This window comes from Pristiophorus japonicus, chromosome 8, assembly GCF_044704955.1.
Source record: "Pristiophorus japonicus isolate sPriJap1 chromosome 8, sPriJap1.hap1, whole genome shotgun sequence".
Taxonomy (NCBI): Eukaryota; Metazoa; Chordata; class Chondrichthyes; family Pristiophoridae; genus Pristiophorus; species Pristiophorus japonicus.
In genome coordinates, this window is record NC_091984.1 from 1,766,767 (window position 1) to 1,786,359 (window position 19,593).

Genomic DNA, 19,593 nt, shown 5'->3' on the forward strand with positions numbered 1-19,593 from the left:
ATTACGAATACTCCTCGCATTGAGGCACAGAGCCTTCAGGCTTGTTTTTTTAACACTCTTTGTCCCTTTAGAATTTTGCTGTGAGGGTAAATAACTTGAAAACAAAACTTTCCACATCCAGTAGACATGCATTCAAAATGCACAGTAAAGTGGGAGGGAATATTCAATCACTCAATATTTTCCCTGCGAAGTTACATTTGACAAGACACAAACCCTATCGTTGATGTCTCCCCATTCTGGAGCTCATGAAGATCAAGAAAAGTAATAAAGGGAGCAGAGCTTGCTCAGGTTTTCTAAAAGAGGCCTTTTGAAAAGCCAGATTTCCTGGCATCCATTACAGGCTTTCAAAATGCCTGAAGAATATTGAAGTCCTACAAAATAAAAATGGACAGGTATATTAACTATCTATAAATTCGACTGTTCATTTTCACCTTACACAACCTTTGTAACAGTCAGAAAAACCAACCAACATGTAGAAAGACTTCAAATGTGCCTGCAAGAATAGCTCATAGAGGTTTGCAGAGTAGTAATATTAGTCCCTCTAATTTTTCACCTGTATTTTTTTTATTCATTCCTGGGACGTGGGCAAAGCCAACGTTTATTGCCCATCCCTAATCGCCCTGGAGAAGGTGGTGGTGAGTCGCCTTCTTGAATGCAACTGAGTGACAATTAAGAGGGCAGTTAAAAGTCAACCACATTGGTGTGGGTCTGGAGTCACATATAGGCCAGACCGGGTAAGGACGGCAGATTTCCTTCCCTGAAGGACATGAGTGAACCAGATGGATTTTTTATGACAATCCGGTAGTTTCACCATTACACCATTTAAAAAAAAATTCCAGATTTATTTAATTAACCGAATTTAAATTCCCAGCTGCCGTGGTGGGATTTGAACTTGTGTCTCTGGATCGTTAGTCCAGGCCTCTGGATTACTGGCCCAGTAACATAACCTTATTGTTGCTACCATTCCCAGTACTGTCCCCCAGAACACATCAAAAAGGTACAGGATTTTTTTTCCTTATTAAAAAATTTGATGTTTAAAATTAAAAGTAGGTGACCTTATTTTTATTTAAGATTGGCTTAGCACAAACCGGTTGATCGTTACACGAATACACAGGAAACTCAGTATAAGATAAAAAGATTACAGAAAAAGTCAATACAAAAGCTGCGTATCTTCTTCTCTATTTTTCCTTGGCAATATTTAAAGTATTTAAATACCTTTAAATAATATTAAAATGCAGCCATAACTTCACTGTTAAAAGGGTGTTTAAAAAACCCGGAGTAATTGCTATATATGGAATATAAAAAGTGGCCATGTAAAATGCATGAATGTGATGGCAAAGTCATTCGAAAACGCAATAAAATTGGAAAAGAAAGCATTTCTTGTGAAACGGCAGCATGGAGGCAGTGCTGTGTTGAAAGCAAATTTCTTATGAAATTATGAGTATGGCACTAAGTTTGAGTACTGGTCGGTGCAAGTAAAATGGACGAAAGACATTCAATGTGGCATTGATAATGATTTTTGTTTATTTAATTCGTAATAAGCAAATGTAAATCGGTGAAAACCACATCAAGCAGTCAAGTTTGGCAAGAGCGAGCACTTTGTGGTGACTTGTTTTGTGACCAAACTGAGCGCAATGATGCCTTTTGGCACAAACGCAAGGCAAACAAGCGAGACTTACTTAAACAGAGCCCTCAAGGTCCCAAGGGAAGCCCAAAGCAAATGGAAATGGATCATCACAAACTTCTTACTAATGCAGGTCTGCATAATTTCATAGCATGTGCTGCTGATAACTCTGGAATGCTGAAGGAGCAGGTGAGTTCAGGCATGCCAATGTGCCAATGCGTGTTACAATATTGATGCTGCTAAACGTCAACAAGCAATTTTTTTGCTCAGTGGAAAAAGGTCAAGGAAGCTGCCTGCAGAATTAACAGTAAACCCTCACTTACAAAATAATCAACTGTATGATCTAATGAAATTTGTATTAATTATTTCTTGTATGACTTAATTCACCCTTTTAACACCTGAATATATATATACACATACACACACTTACATATATATATATATATCCTACACGTCATAATTCTACAGCAGTTCATTCACAGAAAAAAAGTTATACATGGTTTCAATCACAAGGTGGCAATGAAGGACTACCTCATCTCACAGTCTTAAAAAGCAGGATTGATAACAGTGACGGTTAGGGGCCCACAACCAGCATAAAGACAGGATAGCTTCTCAGCAAAGGCTCAGTTATCTAATAATCACATTAAAAGGAATATCTTTTGTTAAAAATGGGCTTTATATTTTCAAGCCCTTTTGTTGAGCAGAATAGAACAGCAGGTCAGACCTCCGTCAACTTTGGCCAGCTCAGCATTGGACACTGGAATCAGCATGTAGTCCTTCAGCTTCTCAAAGACCTGCGATGAGAAAAGACATGATTGGTTAAAAGAAATATATGAAATTACTTGTTTAAAATCTTCTCTCACACACTGCTAGTTATTCTCTGAAAAGGCATGTACGAGGTGCACCTGTAGGGCCCCGCAAGTTCCGGGTTTAGGCAAGTGTTTGCACATGCGCTAAAACCCGGAGCTTGCGATCAGTCAAGAAGATCGCGCGCATCCCTGGGAAAAGGGCCTCTGCGGGTGGAGAGTTGGGCTATTTGCCCTGTTGTGCATCTGTAAAGCATGTACTCCCATGTTCCACCACCAGGGAGCTCATCCCTTGAAGTCCCAAGGGATCCCAGCATCCCTTGGGAGCACTGTATATAAGCCGGCCCCTAAGGCCTGTTCCTCACTCTGGAGTGTCTTATTAAAGACTGAGGTCACTGTTACTTTAACCTCCCTGTGTGCAGCCTCATCTGTGTTAGGAACACAATATGCCCAACTTCAGCCCAGCGTGAAATTCCTACGCCTGGTAAGTGCAGGCGTAAGGCATACTTTTACCAGTGGAAGAGTGTTTAAAAAAAACATTAAAATCATTTGTTTTCATTCATTTTGGTCTCCTCCGTGCAATACACGTGCTGGGAGGCACGTTCTCTGGGCCGAAGCCATTGGCCTTACAAAACAACAACCTGCATTTATATTTATGTAGCGCCTTTAATGTAGTAAAACGTCCCAAGGTGCTTCACAGGAGTGTAAATCAAACAAATATTTGACACTGAGCCACAGAAGGGGATACTAGGGCAGATTACTAAAAGCTTGGCCAGGGTTTTAAGGAGCGCCTTAAAGGAGAAGAGAGAGGTAGAGAGGCGGAGAGGTTTAGGGAGGGAATTCCAGAGCTTGGGGCCCAGGCAGCTGAAGGCACGGCCGCCAATGGTGGAGTAAAGAAAATCTGGGCTACGCAAGAGGCCCGAATTGGAGGAGTGTTGAGATCGCACTGTTGTAGGCAAAGTTCCCTCTAATTTTTTTTTTGTTGGAGTGCGTGGCCACTTTAACGGATCGCGTGGCCCATTCAAATTTCCACGCATGCGCGGTAAGTCAGTGAGTCAGATGCGCGAGACCGCCCGATCGCTGCGCGGCCTCGCAGATTAACGGGAATGTTGGTTGTCGGGCTGGAGGAGGTTACAGAGTTAGCGGAGGGGGCAGGGCGAGGCCAAGGAGGGATTTGAACATAAGGACGAGAGTTTGAAAATTGAGGTGTTCTTGGACCGGGAGTCAATGTAAGTCAGGGGGAAATGGGCAAACAGGACTTGGTGCAAGTTAGTACATGGGCAGCAGAGTTTTGGATGAGCTGAAGTCGACTGAGGTACGTACGGTCAAAGAGCAAGGGCCAGGAGAAGCTGGTGTCTGGAGGATACCCTCAACAGATGAAGCTGTTTATCAACCCTTACCCCTAGAAACATGCAACAATATAAAGGCCCTACTTTTAAATATTAACACAAAGTTGAGGTAGATTTTCACCTTCACTGCCTGAGTTTGAAGCATTGTCTGCGCAGGGTGCAGAAAAGGTAATGTTCGCACGCTGTTAACACAACCCGCCAGATTTTCCTTCCATCTGAATTAATCTTTTTGAAACGTATAAAATTCTTAAGAGGGCTTGACAGGGCAGATGGTGAGAGGCTGTTTCCCCCTGGCTGGAGAGTCTAGAACCAGGGGGCACAGTCTCAGGATAAAGGGGTCGGCCATTTAGGACTGAGATGAGGAGAGATTTGATTTCTTCACTCGGAGGGTTGTGAATCTTTGGAATTCTCTTCATTTTTATTCGGTGGTGGAATCAGATTCAAATGTTACGTTCAAAAGGGAACTGGATAAATACTTCAAGGGGAAAAATGTGCAGAGCTATGGTGGGTGGGGGAGGGGAAAGAGCTGGCATGGGCACAATGGGTCGAGCGGCCTCCTTCCCTGTGTGGTGCGATGATTTCAGTTTGCCAATGACCTGCACTGTGGATTTGTCCCCTTGAGTTTAGTTTCTAAACAATAAAAACAATACAGAAAGACCATCAACATCATCATAGGCAGTCCCTCGTATCGAGGATGACTTGCTTCCACGCCAAAAAAAGGACGAGTTCACAGGTGTTTCAATGAAGGACCCGAGCTACATCCTGAAGGGTGGAAGATGCCTGTGGGTGGATTTTTTTTAACGTGGGGTGGCCGTTGCACACCAGCCACCACACGGGCTTGACAGAGCGAGGTCTTGGTCCAGTGGCAAGGGTTACCCAAGACGACTGGAGACCAGCTCTGCTGCATGGACCTAGTGTGCACACATATCGCACAGTGTGGGCTGGGCCCGTGCTGAACCCCTGGGCCCCTGCCCCCGAGCTCGCGCCTCCCCTGGGCCCCGATCACATCCCTCCACAATCTCTCTCCGCTCCTTCGCCCCGACCTCGTCGCTCCTGCTGTATCTGCCCACGCTCCAATCATCGGCCTGGAGCTTGCTGACGTCCCTCTTCGCTGCCGTTGCCCTCTTGCACCAGCTTGTGCTGTACCTTGTAGTGGCATGCCTCCACGCTGCTCCCTGGGCCGCACGCAGCTCCTTTTATGGCCCCGAAAGAACAGCAGGTTGTTCGATACACTATATTTTGTGAGAAAAGAAAATGCTTCAAAGTGAAGTTCATCAAAATGGAGCCAATGCTTGGTTTACCTTTGCACTCTCAGGGAACTCCTCAGCGGTTCGATGCAGCAGAACGTGGCCCTTATTTGGTATGTTTAGATAAACACAATTGGCGGCAGCGTCATCTGGCACTGTAAGCTTGTCGTAACGATGCTCGCTCATCTCCTGCATTATCTGTACAGTAAAACAACAGCCATCAAACACAGTCTAACAACAACAACTTGTATTTATACAGCGCCTTTAACGTAGTGCAACGTCCCAAGGCTTCACAGGAGTATTATGAGAGAAAAAATTTGACACCGAGCCACATAAGGAGAAATTAGTGCAGGTGACCAAAGGCTTGGTCAAAGAGGTAGGTTTTAAGGGGCGTCTTGAAGGAGAAGAGAGAGGTAGAGAGATGGAGAGGTTTAACATAGAAACATAAAAAATAGGTGCAGGAGTAGGCCATTCGGCCCTTCGAGCCTGCACCGCCATTCAATGAGTTCATGGCTGAACATGCAACTTCAGTACCCCATTCCTGCTTTCTCACCATACCCCTTGATTCCCCTAGTAGTAAGGACTTCATCTAACTCCTTTTTGAATATATTTAGTGAATTGGCCTCAACAACTTTCTGTGGTAGAGAATTCCACAGGTTCACCACTCTCTGGGTGAAGAAATTCCTCCTCATCTCAGTCCTAAATGGCTTCCCCCTTATCCTTAGACTGTGTCCCCTGGTTCTGGACTTCCCCAACATTGGGAACATTCTTCCTGCATCTAACCTGTCTAACCCCGTCAGAATTTTAAACGTTTCTATGAGGTCCCCTCTCATTCTTCTGAACTCCAGTGAATACAAGCCCAGTTGATCCAGTCTTTCTTGATAGGTCAGTCCCGCCATCCCGGGAATCAGTCTGGTGAACCTTCGCTGCACTCCCTCAATAGCAAGAATGTCCTTCCTCAAGTTAGGAGACCAAAACTGTACACAATACTCCAGGTGTGGCCTCACCAAGGCCCTGTACAATTGTAGCAACACCTCCCTGCCCTTGTACTCAAATCCCCTCGCTATGAAGGCCAACATGCCATTTGCTTTCTTAACCGCCTGCTGTACCTGCATGCCAACCTTCAATGACTGATGTACCATGACACCCAGGTCTCGTTGCACCTCTCCTTTTCCTAATCTGTCACCATTCAGATAATAGTCTGTCTCTCTGTTTTTACCACCAAAGTGGATAACCTCACATTTATCCACATTATACTTCATCTGCCATGCATTTGCCCACTCACCTAACCTATCCAAGTCGCTCTGCAGCCTCATAGAATCCTCCTTGCAGCTCACACTGCCACCCAACTTAGTGTCATCCGCAAATTTGGAGATACTACATTTAATCCCCTCGTCTAAATCATTAATGTACAGTGTAAACAGCTGGGGCCCCAGCACAGAACCTTGCGGTACCCCACTAGTCACTGCCTGCCATTCTGAAAAGTCCCCATTTACTCCTACTCTTTGCTTCCTGTCTGACAACCAGTTCTCAATCCATGTCAGCACACTACCCCCAATCCCATGTGCTTTAACTTTGCACATTAATCTCTTGTGTGGGACCTTGTCGAAAGCCTTCTGAAAGTCCAAATATACCACATCAACTGGTTCTGCCTTGTCCACTCTACTGGAAACATCCTCAAAAAATTCCAGAAGATTTGTCAAGCATGATTTCCCTTTCACAAATCCATGCTGACTTGGACCTATCATATTACCTCTTTCCAAATGCACTGCGATGACATCCTTAATAATTGATTCCATCATTTTACCCACTACCGATGTCAGGCTGACCGGTCTGTAATTCCCTGTTTTCTCTCTCCCTCCTTTTTTAAAAAGTGGGGTTACATTGGCTACCCTCCACTCCATAGGAACTGATCCAGAGTCAATGGAATGTTGGAAAATGACTGTCAATGCATCCACTTTTTCCAGGGCCACCTCCTTAAGTACTCTGGGATGCAGTCCATCAGGCCCTGGGGATTTATCGGCCTTCAATCCCATCAATTTCCCCAACCCAATTTCCCCAACCCAATAAGGATTTCCCTCAGTTCCTCCTCCTTACTAGACCCTCCGACCCCTTTTATATCCGGAAGGTTGTTTGTGTCCTCCTCAGTGAATACCGAACCAAAGTACTTGTTCAATTGGTCCGCCATTTCTTTGTTCCCCGTTATGACTTCCCCTGATTCTGACTGCAGGGGACCTACGTTTGTCTTTACTAACCTTTTTCTCTTTACATATCTATAGAAACTTTTGCAATCCGTCTTAATGTTCCCTGCAAGCTTCTTCTCGTACTCCATTTTCCCTGCCCTAATCAAACCCTTTGTCCTCCTCTGCTGAGTTCTAAATTTCTCCCAGTCCCCGGGTTCTCTGCTATTTCTGGCCAATTTGTATGCCACTTCCTTGGCTTTAATGCTATCCCTGATTTCCCTTGATAGCCACGGTTGAGCCACCTTCCCTTTTTTATTTTTACGACAGACAGGAATGTACAATTGTTGTAGTTCATCCATGCGGTCTCTAAATGTCTGCCATTAGGGAAGGAGTTCCAGAGCTTGGGGCGCAGGCAACAGAATGCACGGCCAATGGTTGAGCAAAGAAAATCTGGGATACGCAAGAGGCCCAAATTAGAAGAGCGCAGACATCGTGGGGTCTGTGGGGCCGGAGGAGATTACAGTGCTAGGGAGGGGCGAGATCATGGAGGGATTTGAAAATAAGGATGAGAATTTTGAAATCAAGGCATTGCTTAACCAGGAGCCAATGTAGGTCAGCGAGCACAGCGGGTGATGGGTGAGCTGGACTTGGTGCGAGTTAGGACAAAGGCAGCCGAGTTTTGGATCACCTCAAGTTTACGAAGGGTAGAATGTGGGAGGTGTTATGTATGTAAACCTGTAATTACCATGTCTAACCACCAGAGGGCTTATCCCCTGGAGTCCCAAGGGCTTCCACAATCCCTTGAGAACACCTGTATATAAGGAGGCCTCACAGGCTGGAGAGGCACTCTGAGATCTGCAATGAAGGACTATGGTCACACCTTACTTTGAGCTTGCAGTATCTAGTCAGACTCTTTTCGAAGACATAACAACTGGCGACGAGATACAGATAACAAACCCCAACGCAACAATGCAGAGAACTGTGGGCATCCTGGAGAAATTTTCGGACGGAGATGATTGGGAAACCTTCGTGGAGCGACTTGACCAATACTTCGTGGCCAACGAGCTGGAAGGAGAAGCGAACGCTGCCATCCTCCTCACCGTTTGTGAGACATCAACGTATGGCCTCATGAAAAACCTGCTCGCTCCAGTAAAACGCACAGACAAGTCATATGATGATTTGTGCACACTGGTCCGGAAGCATCTAAACCCGAAGGAAAACATTCTGATGGCGAGGTATCGGTTCTACACATACAAGAGGTCTGAAGGCCAGGAAGTGGCAAGCTACATCACTGAGCTAAGGCGCCTTGCAGGACATTGCGAATTTGAAAGACACTTAGAGCACATGCTCAGGGACTTCTTTGTACTTGGCATTGGCCATGAAGTAATACTTCGCAAACTTTTGACTGTAGAGACCCCAAACTTGAGTGAAGCCATAACGATCATTTATCTCCACCAGTGACAATACCAAACAAATTTCCCAGCACACTAGTGCTGCAGAAAGTACTGTGAACAAAGTAACATTGTTTTCGAATCAAAATGTACATGGCAGGACTTAGAGTCCACCATCAAGGGTGGTGAATACAAGGCAATTAACACCTTGTTGGCGCTGCGGGGGTGATCATCGATTCCATTCATGCCGCTTCAAAGGATACGTTTGCAAGGGTTGTGGAACAATGGGACACCTCCAACGTATGTGCAGGCGAGCTGCAAACCCTGCAAACCACCATGTTACAGAGGACAGAGCCACGGTGGATCATGGCGAACCAGAGCCTCAGACCGAGGAGGCAGAGGTATATGGGGTGCACACATTTACCACAAAGTGTCCCCCGATAATGCTGAAGGTTGAATTAAATGGACTCCAGGTGTCCATGGAACTGGACACGGGTGCAAACCAGTCCATAATGAATAAAAAGACTTTCGATAAGTTGTGGTGCAACAAGGCTTCAAGGCCAGTCCTGACTCCCATTCGTACCAAACTTAGAACGTACACAAAGGAACTGATTCCCGTAATTGGCAGTGCTACCGTAAAAGTCTCTTACGATGGAGCAGTGCACGATTTACCACTCTGGGTGGTACCAGGCGCTGGCCCCACGCTGTTCGGCAGGAGCTGGCTGGGAAAGATACGCTGGAACTGGGACGACATCCGAGCACTTTCGTCCGTCGACGACACCTCATGTGCCCAGGTTCTAAGCAAGTTCCCCTCGCTGTTCAAAACAGGCATCGGGAAGTTCCAAGGAGCAAAAGTGCAGATCCATCCATCACAAGGCGAGAGTGGTACCTTACATGATGAGAGGGTAGAGATCGAGCTGGACAGGTTGCAACGAGAGGGCATCTTTTCGCCGATCAAATTCAATAAGTGGGCCAGTCTGATTGTTCCAGTCCTCAATGGAGACGGCACCATCAGAATCTGTGGTGATTACAAAGTAACTATCAATCATTTCTCGCTGCAGGATCAATACTCGCTACCAAAGGCATACGACCTATTTGCGACGCTGGCGGGAGGGAAAACGTTCATGAAGCTGGACTTGACCTCGGCCTATATGACGCAGGAGCTGGAGGAATCTTCGAAAGCCCTCACTTGCATCAACATGGACAAAGGTCTTTCCGTTTGCAACAGATGCCTATTTGGGATTCGATCGGCCGCGGCGATATTCCAGAGGAACATGGAAAACTTGCTGAAGTCGGTCCCGTGCACTGTGGTCTTCCAGGACGACATCTTGGTTACAGGTCGGGACACCGTCGAGCACCTGCAAAATCTGGAGCAGTTTCTTAGTCGGCTTAATCATGTGGGGCTCAGGCTAAAACACTCGAAGTGCGTTTTCCCGGCGCCAGAAGTGGAGTTCCTGGGAAGAAGAATCGCGGCGGATGGCATCAGGCCACCGATTCGAAGACGCAGGCAATCAAGAACGTACCGAGACCACAGAACGTGACGGAGCTGCGGTCGTTTCTAGGACTCCTGAACTTTTTTGGTAACTTCTTACTGGGTCTTAGCACATTGTTCGAACCCCTGCACTCTTTGGGAGATGAATGGGTATGGGGTAAAAGCCAAAAAAATGCCTTTGAGAAAGCTCGGAAGCTGTTATATTTAAACAAATTGCTTGTGTTGTACGATCCATGTAAACGTTTGGTATAGCATGTGATGCGTCGTCGTACGGGGTCGGGTGTGTATTACAACAAGCTAATGAATTTGGGAAATTGCAACCGGTTGCTTATGCATCCAGAAGTCTGTCTAAGGCCGAGAGGGCCTACAGTATGAAGCGTTAGTGTGTGTTTATGGGGTAAAGAAAATGCATCAATGTCTGTTCGGGCTCAAATTTGAATTGGAAACCGACCATAAGCCGCTTATATCCTTCTTTTCTGAAAATAAGAGGATAAATACGAATGCATCGGCCCGCATCCAGAAATGGGCGCTCATTTTGTCCGCAGACAATTATGCCATCCGGCACAGGCCAGGCACAGAAAACTGTGCCGATGCTCTCAGTAGGCTGCCATTGCCCACCACCGGGGTGGAGATGGCACAGCTGCAGATTTAGTTATGGTAATGGAAGCATTCGAGAGTGAGCAATCACCTGTTACCGCCCGACAGATTAGAACCTGGACGAGCCAGGACCCCTTACTGTCCTTAGAAAAAAACTGTGTGCTCCACGGGAGTTGGTCTAGTGTCCCGTTAGAGATACAGGAAGAAATAAAGCCGTACCAGCGGTGAAAAGATGAAAAGCAGACTGCCTCCTATGGGGTAATCGGGTAGTTGTGCCAAGAAAGGGCAGGGACACTTTCATTAGTTAATCTCTATAGTACCCACCCAGGCATTGTAATGATGAAAGCGACAGCCAGATCCCACATGTGGTGGCCCGGTATCGATGCAGACTTAGTGTGCACAAATGTAATACATGTTCCCAGTTAAGCAATGCACCCAGGGAGGCGCCACTAAGTTTATGGTCTTGGCCCTTCAAACTGTGGTCTAGGGTTCATGTCGACTATGCAGGCCAGTTCTTGGGTAAAATGTTCCTTGTGGTTGTAGACGCGTACTACAAGTGAATTGAATGTGAGATAATGTCGGCTAACACGTTCGCTGCCACCATTGTAAACCCATGCACGGCCTGCCTGATGTCCTTGTAAGTGACAATGGGCCGGGCTTTACCAGTGCCGAATTCAAGGAATTCATGACCCGCAATGGGGTCAAACATGCCACGTCTGCCCTGTTTAAACCAGCGTCCAACAGTCAGGTAGAACGAGCAGTTCAAACAATCAAGCAGTGCTTGAAAAGGGTAACTGAAGGCTCACTGCAGACTCGCTTATCCCGAGTCCTGCTTTGTTACCACACGAGACCCCACTCGCTCGCCGGGGTCCCTCCCGCTGAACTGCTCATGAAAAGGGCACTTAAGACTAGGCTCTCGTTAGTCCACCCTAATCTACACAAACAGCAAGCGGCTTCAACAGAATACATATCATGATCGCGCAAATGTGTCACGCGAAATTGAAGTAAATGATCCTGTATTTGTGTTGAACAATGGACAAGGTCCCAAGTGGATTGCTGGCACTGTTTTGGCCAGAGGGGAGTAGGGTGTTTGTGGTCAATCTCGCAAATGGACTCACCTGCAGAAAACACTTGGACCAAACCAAACTAAGATTTATGGACTATCCAAAACAACCCACAATAGACTCTACCTTTTTCGACCCTCCAACACACACACACACAAGTGGCAACCGACCCAGCGGTTGACCACGAAGCAGAACCCATCACCTGCAGCAGCCCAGCAAGGCTCACCACCCCCAGCAGCCCAGCGAAGGCCCAAAAACAACTCACCAACACCAGCATTTGCACCGAGACGATCAACCAGGAAAAGGAAGGCCCCAGATCGACTCATGTTGTAAATAGTTACACTATTGACTTTGGGGGGGGGGGGGGGGCGGGGGGAAGTGTTATTATCCCCTGGAGTTCCAAGGGATCCCACAATCCCTTGGGAGCACCTGTAGATAAGGAGGCCTCACAGGCTGGAGAGGCACTCTGAGATCTGTAATAAAGGACTATGATCACACTCATTTTGAGCTTGCAGTACCTAGTCTGACTCTTTATCCAAGACATAACAGGAGGCCAGCCAGGAGTGCATTGGAATAGTCAAGTCTAGAGGTAACAAAGGCACGGATGAGGACTTCAGCAGCAGATGAGCTGAGGCAGGGGCGGAAACAGGCGATGTTATGGAGGTGGAAATAAGCGGTCATAGTTATGCTGCGGATATGTGGCCTGAAGTTCATTTCAGGGTCAAATATGATGCCAACGACGCTAACAGTCTGGTTTAGCCTCAGACAGAAGTTAGGAAGAGGGATGGAGTCAGTGTCTAGGGAACGGAGTTTGTGGTGCGGACCGAAAACAATGGCTTTGGTCTTCCCAATATTCAATTGGAGACAATTTCCGCTCATTCAGAACTGGATGTCGGACAAGCAGTCTGACAATTTAGAGACCGAGAAGGGGCGGAGAGCAGTGGGGGTGAGGTAGAGCTGGGTATCAGCGTACATGTGGAAACTGACACTGTGTTTCCGGATGATATCGCCAAGGGGCAACATGTGGATGAGAAATAGGAGGTGGCCAAGGATAGATCCTTGGGGGACACCAGAGGTAACGATGCGGGGGTGGGAAGAGAAGCCATTGCAGGTGATTCTCTAACTACGATTAGATGGATAAGAATGGGACCAGGCGAGTACAGTCCCACGCAGCTGGACGATGGTGGAGAGGCGTTGGAGGAGGATGGAGTGGTCGACCGTGTCAAAAGCTGCAGAGAAGTCAAGAAGGACGAAGAGATATAGTTTCTCTTTGTCAGTCACAAAGGATGTCATTTCTGACTTTGATGAGAGCCGTTTAGGTGGCAGGCGCGGAAACCGGATTGGTGGGATTCAATCCTGGAATAGTGAGAGAGATGGGCACGGATTTGGGAGGGGACAACACGTTCAAGGACTTAGTCAACAAGCAGCATTTGTAATGGGTGTAACAATTAACTAGGTTTCCACAGATACAAGATAAATAAATTTGTCCCTTCTCCACAAGTACGAGGAGCCGGTACCTGCAATTCGATGTCAACCATGGCTCAGTGGGCAGCACTCCCGCCTCTGAGTCAAAAGGTCATGGGTTCAAGCCCCATTCGAGAGATTTGAGCACACAATCCAGGCTGACACACCCAGTGCAGTACTGAGGGATGCACTGTCAAATGGACACTACTGAGGGAGTGCTGCATTGTCGGAAGAGCAAAACTGAAGCAGTGCTGCACTGTCGGAGGAGCAGTACTGTCGGAAGAGTAGTACTGAAGGATCGCTGCACTGTCGGAGGGGCAGTACTGAGGGAGCGCTGTACTGTCGGAGGGACAGTACTGAGGGAGCACTGTACTGTTGGAGGGACAGTACTGAGGGAGCGCTGTACTGTCGGAGGGACAGTACTGAGGGAGCGCTGTACTTTCGGAGGGGCAGTACTGAGGGAGCGCTGCAGTGTCAGAGGGACAGTACTGAGGGAGCGCTGTACTGTCGGAGGGGCAGTACTGAGGGAATGCTGCACTGTCGGAGGGACAGTACTGAGGGAGCGCTGTACTGTCAGAGGGGCAGTACTGAGGGAGCGCTGCAGTGTCGGAGGAGCAGTACTGAGGGCATGCTGCATTGTCAGAGGGGCAGAACTGAGGGATTGCTGTGCTGCCGGAGGGGCAGCAGACACCTCAAATTGCTGGAGAAATACCACCAACAACGTCGCCGCAAGATCCTGCAAATCGCCTGGGAGGACAGACGCACCAACGTTAGCGTCCTCGATCAGGCCAACATCTCCAGCATTGAAGCACTGACCACAGTCAACCAGCTCCGCTGGGCAGGCCACATTGTCCGCATGCCCGACACAAGACTCCCAGAGCAAGCGCTCTACTCGGAACTCCTTCACAGCAAACGAGCCCAAGGTGGGCAGAGGAAACGTTTCAAGGACACCCTCAAAACCTCCCTGATAAAATGCAATATCCCCACCGACACCTGGGAGTCCCTGGCCAAAGACCGCCCTAAGTGGAGGGAGTGTATCCGGGAGGGCGCTGAGCACCTCGAGTCTCGTTGCCGAGAGCATGCAGAAAGCAAGTGCAGGCAGCGGAAGGAGCTTGCGACAGCAGACTCTCCACCCACCCTTTCCTTCAACGACTGTCCCACCTGTGATAGAGACTGTAATTCTCATATTGGACTGTACAGTCACCTGAGAACTTATTTTTAGAGTGGAAGCAAGTCTTCCTCGATTCTGAAGGATTGCCTTTGATGATGACTAAAGGAATGCGGCACTGTCGGAGAGGCAATACTGAGGGAGTGCTGCACTGTCGGAGGAACAGTACTGAGGGAGCGCCGCACTGTCGGAGGGGCAGTACTGAGGGAGCCTCCGCTGCACTGTCGGAGGGGCAGTACTGAGGGAGTGCTGCACTGTCGGAGGTGCAGTTTTTTTTTTAAATTTCAAAATATACTTTATTCATATAAAAATTTGTACAGTACATTTAAAAGCAGTTCAGTACATTTAGCTGCGGTCAGCAATCCCATACACTACATTTGGGTGCTGACGGCAGTTCCGTTCGATACATTTCCTTGCTTTTCAGTTCAAGTGTTGCACTGTCGGAGGGGCAGTACTTAGGGAGTGCTGCACTGTCGGAGGGGCAGTACTGAGGGAGTGCCGCACTGTCGGAGAGGCAGTACTGAGGGAGTGCTGCACTGTCGGAGGGGCAGTACGGAGGGAGTGCCGTACTGTCGGAGGGGCAGTACTGAGGGAGTGCTGCACTGTCGGAGGGGCAGTACTGAGGGAGTGCCGCACTGTCGGAGGGGCAGTACCGAGGAGACCTCATCAAAGCAGCAAATACAGTGTACTAAATTGAAATAAGTCCAAGTAAACCAGATTGCAAGTTTTAGTCTGTTAGTGTGAACTCTACTGCCTGGTTATGAGAGTTTGACCTAGCAGGAAGTAATGCCTAAGAGAGAAAGAATGCGCATTTTTACAGACCTCATCACACCTCTGTGAAATGTCTCACAGTGCATCAGACACAATGAACTGTTCTTATATTTATTTTTTGAAAATGAATTGCTTTTTTCTAAGTGTTGTTGTTTAGATAGTGCTAGGCAGAGCAATTCATTGCTGATGACGTTAATGACTTACTGCCAGACAGACTGAATGTGACAGCTGGCGATGAGGTACATTTGCAAGCAAGAGGGAGGCAAGATTTGCAATAGAATTGGGAGGTGGAAAATCCAACCAAATAGATAAATGGGAATGAAGTTGAAATCATATTCTCCACCTGGTCCCACCTGGCTTAATTTGTCTGCAATTCCTGCTATTTCTTCACCACCAACAGTGACCGCATCTCTGTCCCAAATGATTCTGTGCTCACAGGGCAGATCAAATAGCCCGGAGCATCTACATCACGTTCCCCTCTCAATCTGTGCTGGTGTAACAGGAGGAGGCCATTCAGCCCCTCGAGCCTGTTCCGTCATTCAATGAGATCATGGCTGATCTGTATGTTAACACAATCTAGCAGCCTTCATTCCAAAACCTTTAACACTCTGGCCTAACAAAAATCTCTCTGTCTCAGTTTTGACATTTCAATTGACCCGCAGGCTCATCAGCTTTTTGGGGGAGAGAGTTCCAGATTCCCACTGCCCTCTGTGTGAAGAAGTGCTTCCTGACATCACCCCCGAACAGCCTGGCTCTAATTTTAAGGTTATGTCCCCTTGTCCTGGACTCCCCCACCAGAGGAAATAGTTTCTCTCTGTCTACCCTGTCAAATCGTTCAATCATCTTAAACACTTCAACTGGATCACCCCTTAATCTTCTATACTCCAGGATATACAAGCCTAGTCTAAAACCTGTACTCATAATGTAACCCCTTTAGCCCCGGTATCATTCTGGTGAATCTGCGCTCACCCCCTCCGAGGCCGATATATCCTTCCTGAGGGGAGGGGCCCAGAACGGAACACAGTGTCCACATGAGGTGACATGATAGGTCCAAGTCAGCATGGATTTGTGAAAGGGAAATCATGCTTGACAAATCTTCTGGAATTTTTTGAGGATGTTTCCAGTAGAGTGGACAAGGGAGAACCAGTTGATGTGGCATATTTGGACTTTCAGAAGGCTTTCGACAAGGTCCCACACAAGAGATTAATGTGCAAAGTTAAAGCACATGGGATTGAGGGTAGTGTGCTGACGTGGATTGAGGACTGGTTGTCAGACAGGAAGCAAAGAGTAGGAGTAAATGGGTACTTTTCAGAATGGCAGGCAGTGACTAGTGGGGTACCGCAAGGTTCTGTGCTGGGGCCCCAGCTGTTTACACTGTACATTAATGATTTAGACGAGGGGATTAAATGTAGTATCTCCAAATTTGCGGATGACACTAAGTTGGGTGGCAGTGTGAGCTGCGAGGAGGATGCAATGAGGCTGCAGAGTGACTTGGATAGGTTAGGTGAGTGGGCAAATGCATGGCAGATGAAGTATAATGTGGATAAATGTGAGGTTATCCACTTTGGTGGTAAACACAGAGAGACAGACTATTATCTGAATGGTGACAGATTAGGAAAAGGGGAGGTGCAACGAGACCTGGGTGTCATGGTACATCAGTCATTGAAGGTTGGCATGCAGGTACAGTAGGCAGTTAAGAAAGCAAATGGCATGTTGGCCTTCATAACGAGGGGATTTGAGTACAGGGGCAGAGAGGTGCTGCTACAGTTGTACAGGGCCTTGGTGAGGCCACACCTGGAGTATTGTGTACAGTTTTGGTCTCCTAACTTGAGGAAGGACATTCTTGCTATTGAGGGAGTGCAGCGAAGGTTCACCAGACTGATTCCCGGGATGGTGGGACTGACCTATCAAGAAAGACTGGATCAACTGGGCTTGTATTCACTGGAGTTCAGAAGAATGAGAGGGGACCTCATAGAAACGTTTAAAATTCTGACGGATTTAGACAGGTTAGATGCAAGAAGAATCAGGAGTCACAGTCTAAGGATAAGGGGTAAGCCATTTAGGACCGAGATGAGGAGAAACTTCTTCACCCAGAGTGGTGAACCTGTGGAATTCTCTACCACAGAAAGTTGTTGAGGCCAATTCACTAAATATATTCAAAAGGGAGTTAGATGAAGTCCTTACTACTAGGGGGATCAAGGAGTATGGTGAGAAAGCAGGAAGGGGGTACTGAAGTTGCATGTTCAGCCATGAACTCATTGAATGGCGGTGCAGGCTAGAAGGGCCAAATGGCCTACTCCTGCACCTATTTTCTATGTTTCTATGTCTGACCAGTGCTCTGTCTAGCTGTGACATAACTTCCACCTCTCTGTCTTCCTGCCAACTTACAATAAAGGCCAACATTCCATTAGCTTTTTAAATTATTGTAAGATTCACTCTGTGACTTTCTCACCATAGCATAGAACCAGATTCATCCTTGCTGCTTTTGCCTGAACTCACACCAGAGCATCAATCATGGAGAACGAAGAGAAGTCAGATGTGGAAAACTGTTACAGTGAAGGGCTGGTGGTGTTAGAATAGTTAATATTTATTTACTTTATTGAGCAGCCTAAGTGGAGGTTCCAAGGCTCAGAGTGTAGGATAGCACTAAAATTGAAAGAGTTGAGGAGAAGATAGGATAAATCAATCATATCGTCATCATCATAGGCAGTCCCTCGGGATCGAGGAAGACTTGCTTCCACTCTTAGCATGAGTTCTTAGGTGGCTGTACAGAACAATACGAGAACTGCAATTTCTGTCACAGGTGGGACAGACAGTGGTTGAGGGAAGGGGTGGGTGGGACTGGTTTGCCGCACGCTCCTTCCGCGGCCTGCGCTTGATTTCTGCATGCTCTCAGCAACGATACTCGAGGAGCTCAGCGCCCTCCCAAATGTACTTCCTCCATTTAGGGCGGTCTTTGGCCAGGGACTCCCAGGTGTCAGTGGGGATGTTGCATTTTATCAGGGAGGCTTTGAGGGTGGCCTTGTAACATTTCCTCTGCCCGCCTTTGGCTCGTTTGCCGTGGACGAGTTCCGAGTACAGCGCTTGCTTTGGGAGTCTCAATAGTGGTCCAATGACGCCGAATTTGTGTTTAAAAACATCTGTTGACCGTTAGAAGGCGTTCAGTCTGAGAGAGGAAAGCAGTTCCAGTTTTGAGCCTGTGCACTGTGCAGCACGTTCAACATGGTGATAATACAAGAATCATCGAATGATACATCACAGAATGAGGCCATTCGGCCCATCGTGCCCGTGCTGGCACTTTGGATGAACGATCCAATTAGTCCCACTCCCCCGCTCTTTCCCCGTAGCCCTGAAAATGTTTCCTTTTCAAGTATGTATCCAATTCCCGTTTGAAAGTTACTATTGAATCTGCTCCCACCGCCCTTTCAGGCAGCGCGTTCCCGATCACAACAATTTGCTGCATAAAAATATATTCTCATCTCGCCTCTGGTTCTTTAGCCGATTACCTTAAATCTGTGTCCTCTGGTAACCGACCCTCCTGACACTGGAAACAGTTTCTCCTTATCAAAACCCTTCATGCTTTTTAAATCTCCCCTTACGCTTCTCTGCTCTCCGGAGAACAACCCCATCTTCTCCAGACTCTCCACCTTACTGAATTCCCACATCCCTGCCAATGTTCCCTTCAATTTTTGGGGGGGTGCGTGGCCCCTTTAAGGGGTTTGTGATTTTTCCTGTTTAAAGCTGGGGAGCCGGCTGCAGATCGGTAGCTTAAAGGGAACACTGTTCGCTGGGGCCATTCCAATCAATCGACTCTGCACCCTCGCCAAGGCCGTGACATCATTCCGAGAGTGCGGTGCCCAGAATTGGACACAATATTGTGGGGGAGGTGAAAGAGTCGAATAATATAAGATAATATTGAATGAATGAATACTACGGAGTGACTGCTGCCAACGACCGGAAGCTGTGCAGAAGCGTGCTGCGCATTAATCTGGGACCAGAAGCATGATGTTTCTGGTTTTTTGTCCAAGAACCCGCTCCCTCCCCGGCATTTCATTTAAAACAAAAACGAGCCCACTCCTGTGATGAACCTGATGCACGTATGCACAGAACGCTTCCTGTTGGCAGCAGTCGCTTCCTTAATATTACACTCTGTGGCTTATACAAAGGAGAGACAAACTACTAGAACCCAAGTACTGTTCTGAAACTAGCAAAAATAAGTGAAAGAGCTGACTGAACTTCGGAGTCTGTGTCCACAAATTCAATTCAGCAATGGCCAGCTACCTTACTATTCAAAGAAAACAACGCAGACCTTCCTTCTCCAGGCAGCTCAGATAAATCTGGTGCTTCCAACGCCACAACCTCTCAGGAAGTGGTGGAGTTTAAAATTAAACCAAGAGTAAATAAATCAGCAGCGTGCCCATGGGCTTGGCAGTGCCC

At 47.4% G+C, this 19,593-nt stretch overlaps 1 protein-coding gene across 1 annotated transcript in view; it reads right to left on the reverse strand.

The window, feature by feature from the left end:
- Positions 1–1,501: 1,501 nt before the first annotated feature.
- Positions 1,502–19,593, reverse strand: part of ddah1 (dimethylarginine dimethylaminohydrolase 1) — a 35,164-nt gene continuing 17,072 nt past the window's right edge. Inside the window, exons 4-5 of the mRNA XM_070885956.1 lie at positions 5,081–5,224; positions 1,502–2,418 (exon numbers count right to left, since the gene is read on the reverse strand). Of these exons, the coding sequence (XP_070742057.1) occupies positions 2,308–2,418; positions 5,081–5,224 (255 nt within the window). The 3' untranslated portion in view covers positions 1,502–2,307. The remainder of the gene's footprint in view (positions 2,419–5,080; positions 5,225–19,593) is intronic.